Consider the following 27,926-nt stretch of genomic DNA (forward strand, 5'->3'; position numbering starts at 1 on the left):
TCTTTATTGTTAGCCAAGTCTCACTAATGCCTATAAATTTTGGCAAGGTTGCACTAATCAATGCCAAAAACTTGTCCCTCTTGTTCCTGATACTTCTGGCATTAGTATATAAAAATGGCAACATCCCTTTATTCTCCCACCCACCTTTACTTTCTGAATTGAGTAACTTATTCAATATTTTTGCTTGAGAGACTAGATTCCTCACTTGGTCATTCTCACACTCACTCGCTTTATGGCTGCCTTCACACAAACTCACTTGCTTCTGCCCTAAATGCTTAAGTTTCTGCTGAATTTGCACGCTTGCTTGGTGAACAAAGCTTTCTCTCTCCAGACACCTAACACCAAAACCATTCAGATGCAGTCCATCTGCATTGTACAAATCCTTCTTTCCAATAAACAGAGACCACAGATCCACAAATTCTACATCAAATCCTCCTCTTCAGTTCGCCTCTATCATAGTGTGGTAGGAGACCAATCTTCACCTTCTCGCTCTTCAGTTTTGCCTCTTGTAACAACTCCTTTACATCCTCCCTCATAGAATACTTCTCGCCTCTCAATTCATTGGTACCAACCAAGACACTCATTTCCTTCAACTTACCTTTTTTGCATCTGGATGGCATGGCTAATATTGTGAATTTTTGCACCTGGGAAACATGATTTTGAAATACTTTCGTTAAGTACTCCCCTGTTTATTGAGTCTCGTTACATAATTTTTTCCTTTACTTGTTTTTCTTATTTGTTCTGTCGGTCTTTATTATTCTTTCAGATCACCTGCTTCTTTCTTTTTTCAGCCCTGTTTAACTCATGCAGTTTTTCAATTTTGCACTTTGTCCTATGAAGGATAACATTTAAGCACACTATTTCTTTATTGATATCCCTTTCATTCTCGCCTATTTCCACAGTCGCACATTTGATATTATTAACATCATTCTCCATCTTATCATTGGTATTGTTGTGTTCTTGTCACCTAATAAACACTTTTAAAACACTTAATACATATTCTCTCTCCAGTTTTAGCTTCCTTCCACATATTCTTTAATTTTCTCAACACATATATTGCACTGAATATCCCGCAAATTCAAATCGCCAGACAACGTGGTCTTTGCCGCCATTGTACGTCGTGTTGGTATCATGCTGAAAATATCACAATAAAAATGTTAGAAATATACTAATACTCTAAAACATGAAAATCTACACTAATACACTATAATACTTTAATTTTCTGATGAAAAAACACAACAAAACAGATAAAAATCACTAATTTCACACAAGCACTAAATTACACGACCACTCACAATATATTATTATTATTATATTATTATATATTTAATATATAAAGTACAATTAAAAACCCATCAAGAGTTGTAATATATATATAAATAATGCAAAATACAAAATAAGGATACTGTATTATTAACAGAATGAATATAAAGTGAGTTACAGTAAACATGAATGGGCAAGCTTACCTTCCGCTAGTAGCATCATAATTAGGAACAACATGAATCCCTAAGGGACCAGATTCATTTTTCAGTACTATTACTGATTCCCTGAATGAAAAAAATTTTCACTGAATAATACATTCATGAATCTAGTTAAAATGAATAATCTGTTCAATAACACAACAAATGAAACACACATTTATACTTTGATACTGATTATACAGATTACTATTACTGTGCACGTGTTTAATGGATTGTCACAACACAATGGGTTAAATCAACAAGCAAGCATTCAGTTACTAATATTTCACCTCCAGTTAATGAGGTATTTTCAAAGTTTTTAGAATTCACAATGTGATCAAAGGCCAATATGAATGAGCAAGCAGAACATTTAAGTTAATGTCTAATCAACTGAATATGCCTTGGGGAGCAATTTTATTGATTTTTTGGCAATGGATGATAATGCCTTAAATCTTTGGCAGTTTCTTGCAATAAAATTTATTTAAAATAAGAGTGTTCTGTAAAACATATGCTGATTCCCAGAACAGTCTTCACGTTCTCAAGTAATACCTTTTCTCAGCTCTGGTTTACATCCATCTTACAAAGTACCGAGGTCAGAACCAGCTACCTTTTTTTTTTTTAATGTTCTTTTCTATTAGAACAGATCTCTTAGACTTGTCATAATGACCACTTTTTTTTCTTTCTCCAGTGGATCCTATACATTTCCAATCAATATTAACAGAACTGATCAGCAAGAATTATATAACCAGGATTAGAACCAGTAAATCTGAATGCATTTTAGAGCAAAGAACTAAAAGAATAGAACTTTCCCCTACTACCAGTGTTCTTTGTCACTAGTACTCTCAAACATAATCTTGACTAACTAATCAAATATAAAACTTGTTGATTAGGGAAAAAAAACTAATCTTGAAAAATGAATATAAACAACTAAAATTTAAGTATTCCAGAAAACAATGATAATGATATTCTGTACCTTGTGCAATCTCTCCTATGTAAAGTTGGCACACACACACAAAAAAAAAAAACACATTTTACTATACACTAAATTAAAAAAATTAAACACTATGAAAAATACAAGCAAATTTAAAAGCGATTGATATCACAATGAAGCTCCTTTCTTCCTAAACACATAATAATGACAAACAACAGCATGGGATGCTTTGATGGTTCAACCTTTCAGATTTTTACTATTTTACTATTTACAACATGTTATATTATGTGTCATCTACTACGACGAGAACTGAAATTTACTTCAAATAATTACAACTATACATTTTAACTTGCCTACCAAAAATACCATGGCTGCATAATCTCATTATTAACAGCAGTGTAACATGCCTGATAATATGTCTATACAAGTAACAAAAAGATCATCCTGAATCAGGACCACAATACAGTCATACCCTGACTTACGCGAATCCGGAGTTACGCGGTTTCTTATATATACGTATTCCCGTCCCACTTCACGCCTCACCACTAGTCATATTTTTCAGGCACCGGCCACATCCGCTAGTGTTGCACATGCTGTGAACAAGCACTGCCATGTTTCGCGCGGTCTCCATTCATACACGATTTTTATAGTCTACAAACCTTGTGGTTTTTAATGTTATGTTCTTGATACAAATTTTATCACATAAAAAATAATAATGTCGTCCAAAAGAAGCAAGTCCGATTCTTCTACAGCTACCAAGAAAAGAAAAACATTGACTTTGGAAAAAATCTCAACATTATTAAAGATTTTGAAGGCAGAATGAAAATTTATGAGCTAGCAAAGAAGTTCGATCTACAGGAATCCACAGTAAGAACAATCATAAAAGAAAGGTTTACAGATTTTGGAGGACATAGATTCTAATGAGGAAAGAATTGTAGCCACAAGACAAGGAATAAAAAAATAATTAGCTTGCTATGAAGAAATTTTGCATGACAAGAAAAAGACATTATGCCGTCAGACGAATCTATTAGATTTTATGAAACCATCGACATCGAAATAACGTTCTTTTTTTTATGTACGGAAAACTACAATTATGATTATATTCTTAAAAAATATAGGTGTTTTATAAACCTTTGGTCCCAATTGTATGTTTGTATATATAAATTACATGCAAAATTATACCAGAGTTATGCGAATTTGACCTTACACGCTTTTTGTTGGTCCCACCTACCGCGTAACTTCGGGGTTTTACTGTATTTTAATGGGAAAGAGGTGCTGGAAGAGCTTAAGAATGAAGCAGTTGGCAAAGTCAAATGAAGCTTTTTGACCAACATTAAATATCCATTGTTCACAGAAAATCCAGATACATTACTCACACGAAAATATTTTTTTTCCTCACCTGTATCCCAGAAGTCATAAAACAGCTTTTCCTTGAATGTACAGAACCAAATTAACTTTACAAGATGTGAAGCAATAATGATTAGAAAACTTTTTTTTTAATGTTTAAATGCCAGTCACTTATTTGACCTCCACCAAGCCTTTCAAAGGAATGCTGTGGACTGTTCAAGGTTTCTAACGTAATGTCCACTCCTCACCTTCTCATGTGAGGAGTGGACATTTTTTATCTTAATTTACAAAAATGGCAACGACAATGGCTTTAGGCAACTGGAACATCTTTTCTCTGACAAGGAAAGCCAAGAACTGGAACCAAGAACAAGAACCGGCCAAGGAAGCCAAGCGCTACCAACTAGATTCAGTTGGACTTTCTTCGACCAAGAGGAGAGGCTCTGGAACTGTCGACCTGGATGATGGATGGAAGCTCTACTACTCTGGTGTGGGGATACTCACAAGCCCCCGGCTGTCAGGCTGTGTTGCTGAGTGGATCCCATTGGGGGACAGGTATGTGTGTTAAGGGTCCCGATGAAAAACCACAACTTGGCTGTGGTGCAAGCCTATGCACCTAATCTGGAGTCAGAATACTCTGCCTTCTTAGAGGAAGTGGATGCTGCTTTGGACAGGGTGGCAGAAATGAAACCAGTCCTGCTAATGGGCGTCTTCAATGCACATGTTGGAACAGATGGCCAGACATGGAGGAGTGTGGTTGGGAGGAACTGAGACCTTCACCTTAACGTGAATGGATTGAAATTATTGGATGTCTGCTGTACAAATAGCTTGTCCATAATGAATACCTTCTTCCAGCACTGAGAGGTCCATAAGTATACCTGGTACGGGCATACACTTGGACAAAGGTCTCTGATTAACTTCTTCATAGTCTCAGCAGACCTATTTTCTTCAATACTGAACGTTCATATGAGGAGAGGGGCAGAACTGTCAACTGACCACCACCTTGTTGTCTGCACTCTACGGTTATAGAAACTAAATGTTACCATCAACGCTGGTAGACCTAAGCAGCTATACCGCATGAAATGGGAGGATTAGAAAATGAGGCTGTGAGGAAGAATTTACAGATAACATCTCCAGGTTTAAAGAGATTCCCAGATATGCCGCAGATGTTGAGGAGGAGTGGGAACTGTTCAGAACAGCTGTCACTGTCTCTGCACTCTCGTGCTGTGGCAAAAAGCAGCTCGGCGTGGCAATGGGCAGTGAGAAAATGACACTTTGGTGCCAAGAGGTCCAAAAAGATGTCAGGGCAAAAAAGGATCATGGCTTAGGGGTCAGGTCACCTGAGATGCATTTTTGGTACACTGAGACACGAAAAGCTGCTGCTGAGGCAGTAAAGTTAGCAAAGCTAACTTGGGATCCTCTGGAGAAAGATTAGACTCATCCTATGCAAATACAAATAAAGTATTTTGGGAGACCATCTGCTGCCTTTGAGGGAGGAAATCATGCACAGCAAGGGCAATTAAGGCCTCTGATGATGCACTTTTAACAATCAAGAAGGCTATCCTCCACAGATGGAAGGAATACTTTGAGAGCCTTCTTAACCCAGGTGGCCTGGCAGCTATGGACATCCAAGAGGTGCGATCAGGGCGATGACTAGTCTCACAGCAGAAGAGGTCCAGCAGGGCTGTTGGTAATGATGAAATTTGGCCTGAAATGGAAAAAGCCTTAAATCAAGACAGTGTTCTCTGGCTGACTTGAGTGTGTCAGGGCGCTTGGATATTTGGGAGAGAACCAAAGCAGTGGCAGACAGGCATAATAATACCAGTCTTCAAGAAAGGAGACCAGAGAGATTGCAGCAACTATCGTGGTATCTCTCTGCTCAGCCTGCCTGCCTAGGAAAGTATATGCTAGGTACTTGGAAAGAGGGTGCAGGAGCATAGTTGAGTCAACGTTCCAAGGAGGAAAATGTGGCTTTCGTCCTGGTAGAAACACAAGTGACCAAATTTTCACTTTAAGGCAAGTCTTTGAGAAATCTTGAATATGCCAAGAATGTCTACACATTTTGTGGACTTAGAGAAGGCATATGACCGGGTTCCTCGGGATAAGCTTTGGCAAGTAGTACAGGAGTATGTAGTGGATGGCCAACTATTAGCTGCCATCAAGTCCCTGTATGAATATGACCAGAGTTTTGTGTCAGGGTAAACAGCACAAAGTCTGAACCTTTCACAGTCTCTACCAAGGATGTGTTCTGCCACCCCTCCTTTTCATAATATTTATGGACTGGATTGATAGGCACAGCTGAGGCAGTGAGTGTGCCAGAATTGGAAGATGTAGCATTGGACAGCTGCTTTTTGCAGATGACCTAGTTCTCCTTAGCTCTGCCACAGATGACCTCCAGCGAACTCTGGATAGGTTTGTAGCTGTTTGTGCAAAAGCCGGGATGAAGATCATTGTGACCAAAACGGAAACATCTGTGGTCCATCACAGTGCACTCAACATGTGAGTGGAGTCCCACTGAGGCAGGTGGAGAAGTTTAAATACCTTGGGTCCATATTCACAAGTGATGGAAAGTGGGATGTAGAGTTAGATACTTAAATTGGATCAGCAAGCGCAATATTGAGGGAGCTTGGCTGTTCGGTAGTATTGAAGCAGGTGTTAAGCCAGAAGGCAAAGCTGGCTGTTGTTAGATTTTGAATGAGGACTGTTTCAAGAAAAGAGTCATTCATTCAGGATTTAACAAAAACATAATACTAAGTAAGAAAATACTTGTACTGTTAGCAAAGTAAGCATGTTATATGAGAGAACATGTCACATTTTTTTTTTTAGAACAACAGAACAAAAATTGCATGTCTAAGCATAAATATATTGTTTAAAACGTTCATGTTAAATTGTGCTTTATACAAGAACATGTATCTAAGTGCTAACAAAAGTCCACTAGCTTACCACCGCCGCCGATGATGTAAACCACAAAGGCAATGCCGTTCGTGGAAAGCGAACGAAACTCGCTTTCTATGAAAAGCGCGCTCATCTAGGGGCAGAGGTGTGATGCCACTTCGTAACAGCGAATAGGAAGGTGCCGTGAATAAGATTCGAAGGCGGAAAGAGGGCACTATGAAGGAGGATCAAAGCACATGTTTGAAACACAATTTTTTTTTATCTGCCTGTTCCTGTTTCTCATGCAGACCAGCGATGCTGGTGACCGGAAGGAAGCTTGACGATGCAACTTTTCCCCATTGCTGACTGACACAAGTCAGACAAAGCTATATGTGAGATGAAAGCAATTCTCCAATTCGGGCCATCGGTAAAAGTTTTCTCGATGTGAGACAGCAAAGGATTCCCTTTGAGCTGTCGAGCTAACGACAGCAACCCATAAAATGAGTGCGTGTCCAGCAAAGAAAAATGCCCAATTCGTAACGAGCACGTGACTTCCACGTGGCAGCAATCTACCATAGCAGAAAGGTATCCCCCTCGTAAAGGATGGACAAAAGAATCGTGACATCATCACGTCAAGGTGGTAATGTACCGAAACCTTTTTACCTATGTAATATTTAACTTTAGAGGGAAGAAGGAACAAGATTCTGACCAGGAAGAAAAGGAACTTTAAACTAACTTTGTGGTCAGTGATTTAATGACTGTGTTGGACTGGTAGCCTGAGAACTTAAGATTGTGCAGTTCCTAATCTAACGTGAAGGAATCAAATGACAGAAAATTTAGTTTAGGAATTGAACTTATGTTTTGTGCTATGTGTGAATTTAATTTCCCCATGGAATATGAATAGCATACTAGTCGGTTTGAAAATTTCTTATTTGCTTAACTAGTGATTTAATAATGATATAAATGATTTGCTTTTGACATGTTAAACTTAATTGTAATCTCTTTGACCATTCAATAAACACGTTTTTCTATGTAATCCTGAGTTTTGTCTGAGCATGAGACTGATTTTACCACTCATAAGACTATGGATCTATGCACGAAGGGAATATAAAGGAAGCTAAGAGCATTTAGGCCATGACTGCATGCTAAGATTACTTTAAGCTAGAGAGGCATGTGGTGAGGTTATCTGTAAGGATAAAAAAATCAGAACTCCCTGGTGGACACAGGAAGTTAAAGAGGCAGTGAAGGAAAAGAAGAAAGCATACCAAAAGTTCCTGTCAAATAAGTCAGCTTGTGCTCTTAGAGAATATAGAGACAAATGCAAGAATGCTAAACACTGTGTAAAACTACCTAAACAAAAGTCATGGGAGGACTTTGGCAAGAATATAGAAAATAAATATCAAGAAGGTGGCAAAATATTCTGGAGGTTGTTGAAGAAGCTTAAGAATGGAGGAAAGAGTGCTGTAAAAGGAATTAGAGATGATAAAGGTGACATGAAAACGGGAGAAAAAGATATCCTTGAAGTATGGCGTAATTACTTTGAAAAACTGCTAAATGAAACAAGCAGTGATGACAGCACATTGGTAAAAAACACTGACCAGGCATGCAGTCAGGAATACTTATCCATACTAGAAGTAGAAAAAGCCATCAAAGGCTTGAAATGTGGAAAGGCAGCAGGAGTAGATGATATTCGATCAGAAATACTGAAATATGGTGGTATAAAAGTCATACAGTGGCTGCAGTGCATAGTTCAGAAGGCCTGGACAGAGGGACGAATTCCTGATGATCGAAGTAGAGCTCTACTAGCACCCATATGTAAAAAGGAAAATAAAACTGAATGTGAGAATTACATAGGTATTTCCCTGCTTGGTGTTCCTGGCAAGATTTATGCCACTATACTTGAAAAACGGTTGAGAAGAATTGTGGAAGAAAAGATTGGTGAAAAACAAGCTGGATTCAGGCCAAATAGAGGCTGTCAGGATCAGATCTTCACTTTACGACAAATAGTCGAGAAAGCATGGGAATATAACAAAGATCTGTATTTAAGTTTTGTCGATCTGGAAAAGGCACATGACAAGGTGCCAAGAGAGAAGCTATTCAATACACTTCCGTTATATGATGTCAATGGGGCATTATATTAAGTGATACTTAGTCTTTATTTGAGTTGTAAGTTAGCAGTTAGAATTGAAGGAAGTACAGGAAGATGGTTTAATGTTAAATCTGGTGTGAGACAAGGATGTACATTATCCCCTCTGTTATTCATTATCTATATGGATCACATTATGAAGGAAAGTGGTATTAAACATGATATCAAAATTGGAGATGTTAATGTCAGCTCTTTGCTTTATGCAGATGATGCTATACTTCTAAATAAATCTGCTACAAGTCTGCAAGATTCTCTGACTAAATTGAATAGCTGTTGTAATAGATATGGTATGAAGGTCAGCAATAAAAAGACAAAGACAATGAAAATAGGCAGAATCATTGAAAATGTCAACTGTGTTGTGAATGGAGAACCTGTGGAACAAGTAAAACATTTCAGCTATTTAGGCACGATTTTTACTGAAGATGGTAAATTAAATATAGAAATAGACAACAGAATCGGCAAAGCTGGTATGGTGGGAAGTCAATTGAATAAATTCATATGGAATAAGAGAAAAATCAGTCGGAATACTAAATTAGCTGTGTACAAGACAGTGTTCAAACCAGTTTTAACTTATGGATCTGAGAGCTGGGTCAGAAGTAAAACACTTGACCAAAGACTAGATACCACAGATATGAGAGTCCTGAGAAAGATTATAGGCATGAACAGATGGCATCAATTGCAATATCATATTGAAAACGAGGATATTAGGAAAGAACTTGACATTGTCAGCATCCAGGAATGCGTTAGCAGAGCTAATCTCAGGTGGTACGGTCACTTAAACAGAATGGGCGAGGAAAGATTAGCAAAACAAGTGTTGTCTGCCAGGTTGGCAGGAAAACGAACCCAGAGGAAGACCAAGATATAGGTGGATTGATACGGTACAAAATGCTTTAGACAATAGAAATATAAGATCTGATAATGTTGGAGTCTTGACAAGTAACAGACTGATTTGGAGGAAAATTGTAGATAGAAATTAATAATGATGTAATTTTTTTCATGTAGTACTATCATATCCTGTACACCCCTTGAGGGTACATGGCAGGAATTTGATGATGATGATGATGACTTAATTCTTTTAATAAGGTTAGGTAACACTTGACCTCAGGGAAGGTTTCTTCAGACAAGAATTTTCTGTCCTAAAGCTCTAACTGGCGCAGCTATAACAAACAAAAAAAAACAGAACCAAGGTAGGCAAACAAATAGGGATGTCAGTTTAATACTAAACAGGTCTGGAAGTTTAGAATATACAGATGGGAGGCTGCATACTCTATTGGTAGATCTATACTACAGCAAGTGGATAGGGCAAGGGATCTTGGATGTGACTGTCATTAAAAATTTGAAGTTTAGGGCATATATTCCAAAGATGGTGAAGGCAACCCAGAAGAATGCTGCAATACTAAGATGGAATTTGACCAAGAGAGATAAAAAGAGTGGTGATTCCCTTGTATAAAGCTCTGATCAGACCATCTGGACTACTGCAACTAGATCTGGTCATCACCAGGATTGGAAGAGGATAAATTAACCATGGAGAAGGTACAGAGGCAGATAACCAAAATGTTATCAGGACTCTACAATGTTACATATGAGGAAAGACTTGGGGCATCTTCTATCAAAGAAAATAAGGAGTTTGGTGGATAGAAGATGGAGTGACATAAGTGAAGCATTTAAACCTGTTGAGAGCTATTTACAAGATTGACACAGTGGTGGGGAAGGGTGGATTTTCATACAGTAGAAGGGGAAGAAACAAGGACATGAGGTGATTAGTGGAAGATGCAAAAGAAGGTGGAAAGTAGAGGGTGAGAAGTGGGTTTTTTTTCCACATGGATGGTGGTTAGATCTTGGAATTCAATGCCTGATACAGTGGTGAATGTGCAGAACAATAATGGGTTTAAGGAATGGTATGATAGACCGTGCTGTCTATGACTGATCTCCTACAATGAGTCTTATGACTATGGTGGTCCAAATGATAATATTATTACGCTATGGATCTGAGAGTTAAAAAGATGATTAAAGATTACATTACACAAATATGACAGTTCTGAGGAAACTTAGATGAGTGAACATGACTTCAAATGCAGAATCATATTCAAAATAAAGACATCAATTATATTGATGTCTTCATTTTGTGGTGATATAGTCACTTAAAACAGTATGGAAGGAGAGAGGTTTGCAAAACAGGTGTTTAATGCCAGAAGAGTTAAGTGTACAGAGTTAAAACTTTTCATTTGTAACTGACAATTAATTTTATGTATTTTGGTTGAATTAAAAAAATTCAATCATATAAGGTTATTATTATTATTATAAGACAGGCATACTTCATAGTTATAGCTACATTCTTTATTACAAATGAGTTAGTAAATGATCCTAAACTTTAATATTATCATCACACTGACTAGCTCAGTGTCATGAAGTTAATTAATCACAGTCAAATTCTTCGTATGTACTCTCAAGGGGTGTACAAGATACAGTGCTGCATGATAAAGATCACATTTTATCCAAAGTGCTACATATGATAGTACTAGATGATAAAGTTTATATTCTACAAATTTCCCATCAATAACATTCCACCAAATTAGTTGGTACCTGTCAGGACTAACAGTGTCAGATCATCTATTTCAATCTTCTAAGACCCTTCTTACTACAACAATTCACCTAGTTTTTTGCCTTCTTATCATCCATGGTATTAAACATTATCCTGTTTTGTTAACCATTTCTCTCCCATTCTGTTCAAGTGACCATACTATCCAAGATTGGGTCTGCTCACCCATTCTTGAATGCTAAAAATGTCAAGCTTCTGCCTAATTTCTTTTTTAATATGATTCTGCAATTCAAATCAAGTTTATCTTCCAACCAGTCAAATCTGAGTTGGATAGATAAATTAGCATTTTGACTACTTTCTCTCTTATTCCTTATAAATTTATTCAGTGGACTCAACACCATACCAACTTTGCATATTCTGTTTTCTATTTCCATATATAACTTGCCATCTTCAATAAAAATTGTGGCTAAACAGATGACTTGTTCTTTAAGTTCTCCACTTGGAATTCAGTTATTTTTCAATATTCCTACATATTTTCATAATCTTTTGCCTTTTTATTGCTGATTTTTATGCCAAATTTGGTACACCAGTCATGCAATTAGTCGAGTCTTGAAGACTGATTTTATTTAAGAATCTAACATAATCTGCATTAAGTAAATACCTAAAGTTAATATCACCTATCTGATTTCATGTTTAATGCTACTTTTTGTCATAATGTGTTCCTCATAGATGAAAAACAATACCGAAAGTAGTGTGCACCCTTTTCTTACATCTAAGTTCGCCAAACCTCTTCCTGTATTATCTTCTTCAATTCTAACTGCTGGCTTAGAACTAAATTATGCTATTACTGCTTATCTTATAAGAACTTTGGAAAGTATGAATCCTCCTATAGACAAATGATAGTGAGCCATTTGAAAAATGAGTAACCATGATCTCTAGGAAGAAAAGGCATTCTGTAGGTAGTTTTCGGTATTGAGACCACATATTAATATAAAGAGTTTATTAAAAACATACAATTAAAAAACCCGACAAGTATCATGTGTCGTAAAGCTTACATCATCAGGGGTAATGGTATATAAAAGTTTTACACAACAAAAGCTTATTGACAATTAATTTCACATATTAGTTGTTTTTAATAACTTCACAACTGTTAAATAATTGAGAAACCAGAATACAAATGATATAATCATTACTGTATGCTTGTTGGAAAACACTGCTAGTTGTCATGTTCTGCGGTTTATGTGTGCTATATCCTAGGTCCATTGCAGTTAAATTTTTGGTGAAGGCAGACCACACTTGATGTAAAATGAAGCCTTGATTTTTATTGCACTCTGTGGGAATCCGAAGCATCTGTGCGGCTTATTTAAATTTTCTTGTGAAACAGTTATTATCAATATATGACATGGTTATCTGTTGCCAGAATACTTGATAGTCAGTAGTGATTATGTGGAATGCTAAACCTGATTTGTGCTTCCTTCTCTTTTCAATGTCTTTTACATGTTCAGACATAAGGATCTGTCTCAACCTTCCCATCTGGACTACGTAACAAATGCCACAAAAGCAATGAAAATCTCATAGATCCTGGTTTCTTAATGGGATGATGTGGCGGATTTGGTGGATGTAAAAATCTTGATATTTTGTAAAGGTAGAACAGTCACTTTTATGTTGAACTTGCGAAGCAATATAGGCACTTTGTCTGTGACATTTTTGATGTACATGCAGCATGATTGCATTCTTGAAATCTTGTTTAAGTAAGGAAGTTGCAGGAGCTGTATTAAAAATTTTTTTGATCATCTTGGGTTCAAAACGATTAATTGAGGAATTCTGTGCCAGGTAGGGTAATTCTTCATTTCTTTTAATCGGTGTGCTAGATATATTGTATGCTCTGTCTTGCAAAGTTTTAATTATGCCTATTTTTTGCAATAAATGGTACTACCTGGCATATATCTTTGCACTTAATGGTTTTGAACCCAAGATGATCAAAAAATTCCTAATTTTTTTTTTAGGTCCAATAAACAATGGACTTAATGACAACATGAAGCCCGTTGTTGGTAATTGAAAGAGAAGCATTGTAGGTATTAGGGCTCTCATCTTCTTACCTGGGTCGGTCACCACGCGAGGGCCATTGTTGGCAATCGAAGGAGGAGCATCACAAGTTGCAAGGGTCCTAAAGAGCATAGAAAAATCGACGACTCGGATAAAGAAGAAATTCGTGGAAATCAAGAACAAGCTTTTCTTTCCTGTCTTTCTTCCTTTGTGTTAACAAAAATTCATATAAGTACAGTAAAATCCCGAAGTTATGTGGTAGGTGGGACCAACAAAAAGCGCATGTCGAATTAGCGTAACTCAGGATATAATTTTGCATGTAATTTATATATACAAACATACAATTGGGACCAAAGGTTTACAAAAACACCCCAACTCAACATCACCAGAGTTAAAGATCGATACTATCAACATAAAAAGCCTGAATGGCACAGAATTGGAGCTAGCTGAGGAATTAGATAAGTACCAGATCGACATAATAGGGGAGATTGAAAAAAAAACAAACAAAAAAAAACAAACAAAAAAAAACCTGGTGAGAGCAATAAATATAAAATGTTATATTCAGGCAATGACAATCAAGGAAAAGGAGTAGCCATTGCATTCAACACTAAATACGAGGCTAATCTTCTTGAATGGCAAGCAGTCTCAAGTAGAGTGTTGTGGGCAAATATCAGAATGCGAAACTGGATAACGAGATTTATTTGTGCCTATGGTCCCACAGAAGGTTCTACTAAGGTAGAAGTGGAGGAATTTTTTGAGGCTTTAGAAAAAGCAACTGACAACAATGAAAAATGAAAAGTTGGTCCTTGTTGGGGTTCTAAATAGCAGAGGAGGAAATGATTGTCAGACATACAAAAATATATTGGGAAAATTTGGAGAAAAGAGCAAAGCTAATAATAATGGCAAATATTTGTTGGATTTCTGCTCAGGGCATGGATGGTTATTACTAACACCATGTTCCAACATAAAAATGTGCACAAATTCACATGGAGAGAAGGGGCAAGTAATAAGAAAAGTCTCATTGACTATGTTATTGTTCATAGTGATGTTTCTCCCTTGTTTTCAAATCAGAGGATTTGAAATTGGAAGTGATCACTATTTAGTCTTGAGCAGGATAAAATTGAATTTCATGTGAAAAGAATAACATGTAAGAAAGTTTTAAAGCGAATAAAAGTTGAGCAGCACTCAGATGTGATCTGTAGACTAAAATACACAAAGATTATTGAAGAAAAAATTAAAGAGTTTGAGAACAGGAACCAAACTTGAGAGATTCAGTGGCAAGGCTTGAAGAAAACCCTGATTGATTCAGCCAGAGGCATGTGGTGAGGTTCTCTGCAAGGAAAGAAAAATTAGAACTCCATGATGGACACAGGAAGTTAAAGAGGCAGTGAAGGAAAAGAAGAAAGCATATCAAAAGTTCCTGGAAAATAAGTCAGCTTTTACTCTTACAGAATACAGAGACAAATGTAAGAAAGCTAAACAGTGTGTAAAACTAGCTAAACAAAAGTCATGGGAGGACTTTGGCAAGAATATAGAAAATAAATATCAAGAAAGTGGAAAAATATTCTGGAGGTTGTTGAAGAAGCTTAAAAATGGAGAAAAAGATATCCTCAAAGTATAGAGTCATTACTTCGAGAAATTGCTAAATGAAACAAGCAGTGATAGCACAATAGCAAAAAACATTCAACAGGCATGCAGTCAGGAATATATATCCATACTTGAAGTAGACAAAAGCCATCAAAGGCTTAAAATGTGGAAAGGCAGCAGGAGTAGATGATATTGACCAGAAATGCTGAAGTATAGTGGTATAAAAGTCTTGCAGTGGCTGCACTGCACAGTTCAGAAGGCCTGGACAGAGGGATGAATTCCCGATGATTGGAGTAGAGCTCTCATAGTACCCATATATAAAAAAGGGAAATAAAACTGAATGTGAGAATTACAGAGGTATTTCCCTACTGAGTGTTTTTGGTAAGATATATGCAAGTATACTTGAGAAACGGTTGAGAAGATTGTAGAAGAAAAGCTTGGTGAAGAACAAGCTGGATTCCGGCCAAACAGAGGCTGTCAGGATCAGATCTTTACTTTATGACAAATAGTGGAGAAATCATGGGAATATAACAATGATCTCTCTATTTGAGTTTTGTAGATCTGGAAAAGGTATATGATAAGGTGCCAAAAGAGAAGCTATTCAATATGCTACAGTTATATGGTGACAATGGAGCATTATATCAAGCAATACTTAGTCTTTATTTGATTGTAAGTCAGCAGTTAGAATTGAAGGAAGTACAAGAAGATGGTTTAATGTTAAATCTGGTGTGAGACAAGAATGTACATTATCCCCTCTGTTATTCATTATCTATATGGATCACATTATGAAGGAAAGTGGTATTAAACATGACATCAAAATTGGAGATGTTAATGTCAGCTCTTTGTTTTATGCGGATGATTTTATACTTATCAATAAATCCACTACGAGTCTGCAAGATTCCTTTACTAAATTGAAACACTGTTGTAATAGATATGGCATGAAGATCAGCAATAAAAAGACAAAGACAATGAAAATAGGCAGAATTGTTAAAAATTTCAACTGCATTGTGAACAGAGAACATGTGGAACAAGTAAAACATTTCACCTACTTAGGTACAATTTTTAGTGAAGATGGTAAATGAAATATGGAAATAGACAAGAGAATCAACAAAGCTGGTATGGTTAATCAACTGAATAAATTCATATGGAATAAGAGAGAAATTAGTCGGAACACTAAATTAGCTATACAAGACACTGTTCAAACCAGTTTTAACTTATGGATCTGAGAGCTGGGTCAGAAGTAAAACACTTGACCTAAGACTAGAGACCGCAGATATGAGAGTCCTGAGAAAGATTAGAGACATGAACAGATGGCATCAATGGCAATATCATATTAAAAACGAGGATATTAGGAAAGACATTGTCAGCATCCAGAAATGCGTTAGTAGAGCTAATCTCAGGTGGTATGGTCACTTAAAGGGAATGGGAGAGGAAAGATTAGCAAAACACGTGTTCTCATATGGGAAAATATGACTTCTGCATTACTTGAACCTTGGTATCACCATTAGGTCTGGCTCCCACTGATGAGACCTAATTAAGGACAAAACCAGTCTGGGTAGTGACCCTTCTCATTATGCATAGTATTATACATGTCCGCAAGGATATGTGCTTTGCATTATGAGATACTAAGGCAAGTGATATGAAGTCACTAGTCTCTATATACAAGTTATTCCAGTCCTGAAAATACTTCAGGTGCAAACTTTGCTTACACTTGGATAAGGGATTAAACCAAGTATATAATTTCTTGGTATCGTTAATTTATAGAAACCACAGGTGTTGCTACAAGTCTGAAAGACTATATTTAGTGACCATTAGGCATGAATCCCTCCTCTAATTTCAGTAAATACAGCTGCATTAATTTAGCAAAATCTTTAGAGATGGGCATTTACCACCTCTAACATAACAGCTCTGACTGAACTCCCAAATCCAACCCTAGACAACACCTTGACAGGAGAGCTTTCCTCTGCACTACAATCTGAACTGTTTCCAACAACCCTCTGGCGAAGTGCTCTGCATACAGTGACAAGCATTTGTGCTATCTGAAAATGCTGCTTTGAAATGCAGCAAAACATAAGCCACTTAATAAATAATTTTTGTTTATTTATTTACTATTATTATATTTTTATCTTTTTTTTTATTTTTTTGGTGAGTATAAGCAGAATGAACAGTTACCAAAAGAGAAGCCTTTTAACAAATCAGTCAGATGCTGTTTTATATGTAAAGTTTTGAAAAAGTGAGTTGAAGCAAACTTATTATCTGGGGTGAACCTTAGTTGAAAAAGTATGGAGATGGATCTGATCAGGTCTTCTGTATTTTCTGGTAGATATATTTCAAGCTTTGCTACATAAGATTGACCACCTGTTCGGAGAAATATACTATGCAGATCAGGAGATTTTTTTTTTGACAGTGTCTATTAAGCAAACATTTTCTCCAGATGAAGTCAACATAGATGAACGTGCCTTTTACTGGCATTTGCCAATTTTGACTCCAGTTGCTGAAGGCAAGTCTAGAGCAACAATGAAACAAATCAAGGCCTGTTTTAATACTGTCACTTGTGCATCAATTTATCATTAAAAAAAAAAAAAACTGGTTGTGGAGAAATACTTAGCATCTACAGCACTTAAAGAAGCCAATTTTCTGTTCGTGAGAATAGTGAAATTTTCCTATTTTTTTTTCATATATTTGCATCTGCAGCAATGGAAAATTTAAAGAAATTGAAGTACACAATTCCAGAGGTCATCCTTCATTCTGAGATAGAACTGTTTCCAAGAAATAATTACTTCCTTTCTTTATTCTTTTCAATATCACATATCCAATACTACTCAATATCACAAATCTGCATATCTGATACTATGTATCAAGCAGTAATTCAAGACATTATGTCTGACTACGAGAGAGATCACAAATCGTGATCCACTATCAAATGCCTGTGGTGCACCATAAAAGATTCTACTTTTAATGTACCTGAAATACAGTGATGAGGCAAATTTTAAATAATATGGAGAAAATAATAGCTGCCTTCTATTATTATCTAGTGCATATCTTATATGTCTGCTGAAAGATCTTTCGAGGAAGATGATTATTCAATGGATTTAATGAAAAAAAGGAAAAATGGAGTTACTGACATCAATGAAGTATTGAAGCAAGTTGATTTTCCAAACCTGTTCAATAATTATAAACTGAGGCAAAAGAATGGGCTAACAAGAATACAGATACTTTCAGCAATATGATGAAATACTTAAGTAAAGGATCCAAAAAATGTCCTGCTGAAGAGAAAATTTCTTGGGTTGACAGAAGAAAATTACTTGCAACATTCATTCATTCAATTTACTATATTACTGCATACAAGCAGTAATGTAGAAGAATGTGACAAAATATGAACTTCATGGGAAAAAGAGAACAGAAGAATGGAAACAAGAACACATAAGAAAGACAATGCAGTGATCTTCTGTGGTATGTGTTATGTGTGTTTCACCTAGAAATGATGAGGAAATAAAAATCATCTTAAATCATCAAAAGTTTTAAGGTAGGATGATTACAGCATCTTCTAAGAAAAATGCTTAGATTTAATTTGTTTAGTGTGTATGATGATTTCAATAAGGTTAACTTCAGTGCATAACTGAAATTTTAATTTTATTACTGTTATCAACAAGTGAATGCCACACATAAGTGCATCTCAGGTAACCAAAAAAATTCAATTACCCTAAAAATTCCTGTCTGTACCAGTTAATGTATAAAATATAAATATTACATACTTACCGATCATCACTGCTACTTGACAGTTCACTATCCTGATCATTTACATATTGTGGTGATGATCCTGAACCACCAAGCGGTTCTTTTCTGCTCTCTTGTGCCTAAAAGAATAATAGAAATTATCAAGGAAAGGGACCATCTCGTTTAACTTTGGCAATGTCAATTATACAGAAATAGGAGATATTATAGATCCAACCTTATTTCAATCTTATACTGAACCTCTGAAATAATGTTGGATCTTTAATATCCCCTATTTCTCTATAACAGACATATGAACAGAACAATAAAAAATTATATTAACATATCAATAATATGAATATAACATTGGACAATGTTGGCATATTAATACTTCTAATTATATTCAAATGTGTATGATACTGTTTCTCTGCCAATATCTGCAAGTACAAGGTGAAAACAAATGATTTGGACACTTTTTCTATACCATTTAAAAAATTAAATGGTATACAGAAAAAAAAGTTACACTGCAAGAAGAAAATATTCCTAGTTAAATTCAATGAATCTGTTTATGTTAGTAACTTCTCTAGACATTTTATTTCTGAAAATTGTTCATCATCAAATCCTGACATGTACCCTCAAGGGATGTACAGGATATGATAGTACTACATGAAAAATTTACATCATTACTAACTTCCTTTTAAATTTACATCATTACTAATCTACAATTTTCCTCCAAATCAGTCTGTTACTTGTCAAGACTCCAACATTATCAGATCTTATATTTCTATCGTCTAAAGCAGCGCTTCCCAAACTGTGGGCCGCAGCCCCCTTGGGGGCTGTAGGTTTTTTTTTTGTTCTTTGTTGGGGGGGGGGGGGGGCAGTGAAATAATGAAAACAAATTTAAAATGTTTTAAGACTAAGTAGATTTTTTTTATTTTAAAAGAAACGTATTTAACTTTTATTATTTATTATTTCTTTTTTGTTATTTTTTTATATTTTAATGGAAAAATTCACACACTGGTGTTGGTTCACAAACTTTGCATCCTGCATATTTCGGCGCTTAATGAATATTAGTAAATATTGCTTATTCGTATGCTTCATTTCAAATTGTATTTACTTCGAATGCTCTCCAGGGAAGCTCCAAATCTTCCTGTCCCTTTCATCACACGTTCATGATCAGGGACTGTTGATATTGACTTTATATACATATCAAAACTCGTTTTATATTATCACTGTTATCCGAGCTAGTTTTCTGTTACCAATAAAAGTTTCGCATATACTTCACACATGAAAAAAAGCTTAAACAAGTTCATGTGGGGAGAGAGTAACTCTCTTGCAACGGTAAACAACGTGAACTCCCTAACAGCCACTATACTGCAGAGGCAATAAAAACAAGTACTTTTATTATGCCAGTGAATAAGGTATGAGGAGTCTATGTAATATATTTCTCAACAAATAGTGCAATCAGAGACAACTGGGATAAAAACACACTAATTAATGAATCGCATGTCCCCTCATACAGAAATTATGCTGTACAGACTGAAACAAAACCATATGTTACATGGGCAAACACATTATCTAACTAAAAACTATTGTTATTAATTAGATGTGTGCGAGTTTGATTTCCCAAGGCAGCAATAAAATTCAACCGAACATGTTAAAATTCGTAAAAGTGTTAAAACTAAGTAATATATATATATATATATATATATATAATCAATGTCATGGCAGTTTCACGTATGGAATTCAGTTGAAGAGAGTTAGCATTTCAACTCAATTGTCAGCTATGCTTAAATCTTTCGGTTGCACGATCTTTTGTTAATACTGCACCAATCATATGCACGTTTTAATAACCTGCCTTTGCTGTCTGTTTCGCATTAGTCTTAATTACCTTAAAGGGAGAAAAGTCAAAAAGAGAAAAATGTTCCTGGTCCGGGGATTCCCTTATTCAGGTAATATTCACTAATTTCATGTTATCAGTCTGTGGTGTGCCAGTATTGGTAAATGGTGATATTATTTGATCCATTCTACGTTAAAAAATTTAACTCTGAGATGGATAAGTGGCTGATAAAAAATATAAAAAAATTCCTGCGAACAATCAGAAGAAGCAGAAACAAGGACAGTATTTCATATTTTACCAGAACAGCCCGCATCTTCTTCAGAACCAAACAGTAAGAGGCAAAAAATGTAATATATGCATTTGATTTTAGCAATATTCGCTGTGTATGTTTTGTATTGAATATAAATACAATAAATATTATAATAATATATCTCTCTATTAAGATTTTTTTTCGAGGAGGGCCGTGAAATATTTTAATTTTTGCAAAGGGGGCCCCTGATATCCAGAAGTTTGGGGAGCACTGATCTAAAGCACTTTTACCATATCAATCCACCTATATCTTGGTCTTTCTCTGGGTCATTTTCCTGCAAACCTGGCAGAGAACACTTGATTTGCTAATCTTTCCTCGCACGTTCGATTACCTCTGCTAACGCATTCCTAAATGCTGACAATGTCTAGTTTTTCCTTAATATCCTCGTTTTTAATATGATATTGCCATTCATGTCATCTGTTCACACTTTGGTCAAGTGTTTTACTTCTGACCCAGCTCTCAAATCCATAAGTTAAAACTGATTTGAACACTGTCTTCTTTACAGCTAACCTATACAGCTACTATAGTGTTCTGACTCAATTGACTTCCTACCATACCAGCTTTGTTGATTCTGTTGTCTATTTCCATATTTAATTTACCATCTTCACTAAAAAGCGTGCCTAAGTAGCTGAAATGTTTTACTTGTTCCACAGGTTCTCCATTCACAACACAGTTGACATTTTCAATGATTCTAGCTATTTTCATTGTCTTTGTCTTTTTAATGCTGACCTTCATACCATATCTATTACAACAGTTATTGAATTTAGTCAGGGAATCTCGCAAACATGTAGCGGATTTATTTAGAAGTATAACATTGTCCGCATAAAGCAAAGTGCATACATTAACATCTCCAATTCTGATATAATGTTTAATACCATTTTCCTTCATAATGTGATCCATATACATAATGAATAACAGAGGGGATAATGTATATCCTTGTCTCACACCAGATTTAACACCCATATAACTGTAGCGTATTGAATAGCTTCTCTCTTGGCACCTTGTCATATGCCTTTTCCAGATCGACAAAACTTAAATACAGATCTTTGTTATATTCCCATGCTTTCTCGACTATTTGTCGTAAAGTGAAGATCTGATCCTGACAGCCTCTATTTGGCCTGAATCCAGCTTGTTTTTCACCAATCTTTTCTTCCACAATTCTTCTCAACCGTTTTTCAAGTATAGTGGCATAAATCTTGCCAGGAACACCAAGCAGGGAAATACCTATGTAATTCTCACATTCAGTTTTATTTTCCTTTTTACATATGGGTGCTAGTAGAGCTCTACTTCGATCATCAGGAATTCGTCCCTCTGTCCAGGCCTTCTGAACTATGCACTGCAGCCACTGTATGACTTTTATACCACCATATTTCAGTATTTCTGATCGAATATCATCTACTCCTGCTGCCTTTCCACATTTCAAGCCTTTGATGGCTTTTTCTACTTCTAGTATGGATAAGTATTCCTGACTGCATGCCTGGTCAGTGTTTTTTTACCAATGTGCTGTCATCACTGCTTGTTTCATTTAGCAGTTTTTCAAAGTAATTACGCCATACTTCAAGGATATATTTTTCTCCTGTTTTCATGTCACCTTTATCATCTCTAACTCCTTTTACAGCACTCTTTCCTCCATTTCTAAGCTTCATCAACAACCTCCAGAATATCTTACCACCTTCTTGATGTTTATTTTCTATGTTCTTGCCAAAGTCCTCCCAAGAGTTTTGTTTAGCTATCTTACATTTGTCTCTGTATTCTCTAAGAGCACAAGCGGTCTAATTTGCCAGGAACTTTTGATATGCTTTCTTCTTTTCCTTCACTGCCTCTTTAACTTCCTGTGTCCACCATGGAGTTCTAATTTTTCTATCCTTGCAGACAACCTCACCACATGCCTCTCTGGCTGAATCAATCAGGGTTTTCTTCACAGCTTGCCACTGAATCTCCAAGGTTTGGTTCCTGTTCTCAAACTCTTTCATTTTTTCTTCAATAATCTTTGTGTATTTTAGTCTACAGTTCACATCTGAGAGCTGCTCAACTTTTATTCGCTTTAAAACTTTCTTACATGTTATTCTTTTCAATATTAAATTCAATTTTATCCTGCTTAAGACTAAATGATGATCACTTCCAATTTCAAATCCTCTGTTCACTCTGATGTCCTGCACAAAGGAGAAAACATCACTATGAACAATAACATAGTCAATGAGACTTTTCTTATTTCTTGCCTCTTCTCTCCATGTGAATTTGGGCACATTTTTATGTTGGAACATGGTGTTAGTAATAACCAGTCTATGTTCTGAGCAGAAATCCAACAGGCATTTGCCATTATTATTATTGGCTTTGCTCTTTTCTCCAAATTTTCCCAATATATTTTTGTATGTCTGACAATCATTTCCTACTCTGCTATTTAGACTCCCAAAAAGGACCAACTTTTCCTTTTTCATTGTGTCAGCTGCTCTCTCTAAAGCATCAAAACATTCCTCCACTTCTACCTTAGTAGAACCTTCTGTGAGACCACAGCCACAAATAAGTCTCATTGTCCAGTTCCCCATTCTGATATTTGCCTGCATCACTCTACTTGAGACTGCCTGCCATTCAAGAAGATTAGCCTCGTATTTTGTGTTGAATACTATGGCTACTCCTTCTTTTCCTTGATTGTCATTGCCTGAATATAACATTTTGTATTATTCACTGAAAAATGTTTAACTCTAAAAATATGTGACTGTCATAAATCAATAAAAATTATAGACAGATTATGTTTTTGTTAAGATGTTCACATCACATTATTTGGTGTAATGCCTGACTGGTTGGTCAAGTGGTTAGCACATCCGCTCTCAAGCCAAAGGGCTGCGGGTTCGAATCCTGCTGTAGGCATGGATGTTTGTGATTGTCTGGGGACATGCTAGTGGTAGTGGCGGGCAGTTGGTGGATTGAGTAGTGGAGACAGATTTCCAAAAGCCTAATTTCCAAACTTCTGTGTGTTTGCCCTATATAAGCAAAGCAACAAGAAGATGGAATATTGTAAACTCCAGGATGTTTGTTGAAAGTGTTGTGGGAACTGTTCCAAAGGACAGAAGTAGAGGATGAAGGAGTTAAGTTGGTTAGGTGAGATTTTGATGCTCCATCCCAAATATGGAAGCAATATTCCATGGCTTGGTGAATTTGGGCTTTGAAAAGAGTTATCAGCTGTGAAAGTGTGAAGTAGTGTCTTGTGTGAAAAAGTTTTATGGCAGTTGCAGAAGTTATAGTTGAAATGTGGTTGTGCCAGGAGAGATTGGAGGTGCAGGTCAGTCCGAGTAGAGAAATATGATCGTGTTTGGATAACTCAATATTACTAAAGATAAGCAGTAGGGATGTGAATAAAATTAATTGTATTCATTATAATACTTGAATTGAATTCTGTTTATCATCCTTAGTACTGTAATATCTTTGTTCTTTATTATCTTTGGTTTGGCATGGTTCCTGTACAGATCTACAAAAGTTCATCAATAAGATCAACACTTTTCACCTTGATATCCAGTTCACTCTCGAGGTAAAAGAGAACAATTGAATTGATTTTTTAGATATCCTTTTACTTTATCAACCAGATGATAGCCTTTATTTCTTAGTTTTTATAAGGGAAAACACAAACATTCATGCTCTTTCGCACCATCATAATTGTATCAGAATAAATCCCATCAAGTCTCCACCTTCCTTGCTAATGACTATACTAAATTTTATGTCAACAAGATCATTGATATTTATAAAGCTACCTGTCATCTACTTTCATTGTGATGGTGATACAGAGGGGTCTGTTGTGTTACCATTCCTTATGATGGTGTTTCAGAAGGTATAGCCAAATTACTTAGATATGCTAGCCTTACAAGTGTCCTTCTGGCCTATCAACAAAATTTCTGCTTTTCTAGGCTCTGCAAAAGATACCACCCTGGAGCGTTATCAAATTCCTTGCCAGTGTGGGTTATCATATTTTGGCAATACAGACAGATTGGCAGCCATACATCGTGATGAACTTTAGACTATGTTAAGTTCGATGAACCAGAATAATCAGGACTTGTGGAACACACTATCACCACCAGACATCAAATCTTTTGGAAGAAAATTCAGGTTTTCCATTTCTGCACTTCCGAATCTAAATAAAAGTGATGGACTTAAATTATCCCTTTTTTATGGGAAGTAGCTCTCTTCTTTGCAAATTCCAGAATTAATTTTTTTTTTATTATTATCATTTCTTTATTTTTAAATCTCTTGTTAAAGTATTATATTAGAACCTTAATGTATTTAGAGACTATTGTCACTCTACATTATGTATGTGAAGCTCATGCATTTTCATTATTGAATCTACTGATTTATGCTCTGGTTGTTTAATATGAAAGTCATGTAGAAGATGCCTTTGACATTGGGGGCAAAAACTTTATGCCAATAAAAAATTTACATAAGTATAATCCATATTATGTTTAACATCAGGTCATATGTTCCAATTCATTAAGTTGATTCTTTTTGAAACTTTCTTATGCTTTACAATATGAAATTCATTCATATTGCTCAAATTCCTTGTACAATCTTGGTATAGCCAAGGTGTCCTGAACCTGCATAAAGATATTGCTGTCAGTGAGGCTTATTTCTTGTATCATCACACGAAATGAATCTGTACACATCTTTATTTGGATAGATGGTGTTAGTAATGACTAGTTTATGTCCTGAAAAGAAATCTAGCAGGTACTCTACCATTGTTATTAGTTATTCTCTTGTCACCCAATTCTCCCACGATATTTCTATATTTCTGGTATTCACTTCCCACTACACTATTTAGGTCTTCAAAAATGACCTACACTTTCTGTATGTCAGCTGCTTTCTATAATGACTTGGAAAATTTCTCCCCTTCCTGCTTAGCAGAGCCTCCTGAGGAACCATAAGCACACAAAAAAGTTTCACTGTCCAATCCCTCACTTTCCCATTTATCACATAAATTACTTAGAGCCTATTGTCACTATGAAAAATAAGTTATTAGATAAAAATTCATGCTTATTTTTTCAAATCAACCCAAATATAATTAGCAATATATTTTCTTCATTGTTAGGGCTATCTTAATATGCCTATTTAATCTTTTAATACAAAGTTTGCTACATAAAAACCATTTTATATTAGCAGTGAAAATGCACTACTAAGTAGTTTGGCAAGTGCTTTCTTTTATTTCTTTTTTTAGAAAGCTGTGATATACTTTAATCCATGGTGTAAGTTTGCCATCCAGTTCCAGGTATCTAATGAAAATGTACTCTTAGCATATTTTAGTCTACAATATGTATCTATGGCACAGTCAGAAAAATTGTATGTCACATTGTTAATTTAAACAAATTCTAATGAATAACACACTTACCTTATAAAACTGTCGGTCAGCAGCTTCAGCCCACCTGTACATTTCAGAATTATTTCCAAGAACAGATAACCTGCCAGAACCTCTAGAAAACTGGTGATATGATTTGTCATCCATAGTATTGTTCATACTTCCACATTGTACATTGGGAGGTATTTTTTCATCATCACTGTCAGAGTAATCCACCTATTTATATACAAAAATTGTATTCTTAGATTATGCATGACAAGACTGAAATTTAATTTATAAAGATAATTTCAAGTGATTTTTAATATCAAAGATAACAAATTATATGGCCACACAAAAGTAGCCACATCAGAATGCCAGCCTGGAGTTACTGGCAAGTACCACACAATTAAAATACAGTACCTTGTACAAAAATATACAATTACAAAAATTACTGAAAAGCATGAGCAAAGGCTTCATTCTGACAAGAACAAATTATCCATATAAAGAATGTAATATATCCAATGAGGCTCTAAAAGATTAAAACTTTTCTGAGAGCTGAGAATATAACCTTTGGCATGGGAGCTGCCTTTGATTTTGCACTACTTTAACTTTCTTTGATAAAAGGAAGCTTTTGGCTCATTATTTTCAGTTTTATATATGCAACTATCAATCAGGAGTTCACTTATGAAAAATATAACTTTCTGACATAAGATGATTAGTAAGGTCGGATAGAGAGTTTTTCCCCAGGTTTCTGCCTGGTCTCTGATGACAACCAAATCTGAAACAGCTGTCAGGCCAGTGAAATCTGATTGCATTAACAAAAGGCAAATATATGGACTCGTAGGCTGAGTTTATGTCTTTGAAGTAGCACAAACCAAAGGTTATATTCTCATAAGCCATAGGGAAAAGTTTAACCTGGTTTTAGAGCCAGATTATCCTATATCCTATAAAATATAGGATAATCTGGTTCTAACCTCAATGGATATCCTATATCCTTCACAGGAATAAAACAATTACAAATTATGATGATGAAGAGCATCATGCAAGTCAGTGGCAACTGATGATTAAACCAAATTTCATTCTGATATAAAATGGAAAACATGAAAGTAACTCGGAATTGAGTGAACATTAACACAAAACAAGTTTAAAATAATATAACAGCAAGCTTCAAATTATCAATGCTCATGCACCTGTAGTGTGTACCAAGAGTGATCAGAAATCCAAAACTGGTTAATCGTGTGTAAATGACAGGGCTTTCAATGGTGGTGATAGGAGCTTTCTCTGTATTCCATCCTGTAGGCTAAAAAATATTAAGTTATTTATCATTATTATCAAATTCCTGATATATACATACCCTCGGGAGATGTATAGGCTATTATGATTGTGCTATGTGAAGGGTGTAACTTCCCATCAATAATTTTCCCCAAAATTAGCCATTATCTGCCAGGACTGCAAAATTGTCAGATCTCATAAAGCAGCTTATTATTCTATGAATAGTCTAAGATATTCATCTACCTCTGGATGTTTCCTGTAATCCTGGCAACAAATACCTGTTTTGCTAACCTTTCCTCTCACATTCTATTCAAGTAACCAAACCACCTGATAATAGCTCTACTCATACATTTGTGAATGATAACAACGTCATGCTCTTTCCTTATATCCTCATTTTTAATATGATTCTATCATTAATGCCATCTGTTCATTTCCTTAAACTTTCTCAGAAGTCTCATATCTGTGGTCTCCAGTTTCTGATCAAGTATTATTTCTAACCCAGGTCTAAGATCCATATGTTAAAACTGGTTTGAACAGTGGTATCATTAT

General features: G+C 35.6%; 1 protein-coding gene across 5 annotated transcripts in view; it reads right to left on the bottom strand.

The window, feature by feature from the left end:
* baz (par-3 family cell polarity regulator) overlaps positions 1–27,926 on the bottom strand; it is a 503,422-nt gene that overhangs the window by 234,716 nt on the left and 240,780 nt on the right. For all 5 annotated transcript variants that reach the window (XM_090412006.1, XM_090412010.1, XM_090412009.1 and 2 more), the window contains exons 5-7: positions 26,160–26,342; positions 18,687–18,784; positions 1,467–1,547 (exon numbers count right to left, since the gene is read on the bottom strand). In XM_090412006.1, the coding sequence (XP_090268132.1) occupies positions 1,467–1,547; positions 18,687–18,784; positions 26,160–26,342 (362 nt within the window). The remainder of the gene's footprint in view (positions 1–1,466; positions 1,548–18,686; positions 18,785–26,159; positions 26,343–27,926) is intronic.

Source organism: Typopeltis vanoorti, chromosome 22 (genome assembly GCF_054136105.1).
Source record: "Typopeltis vanoorti isolate ZY-2024b chromosome 22, IOZ_Tvanoo_1.0, whole genome shotgun sequence".
NCBI classification, from domain to species: Eukaryota; Metazoa; Arthropoda; class Arachnida; order Uropygi; family Thelyphonidae; genus Typopeltis; species Typopeltis vanoorti.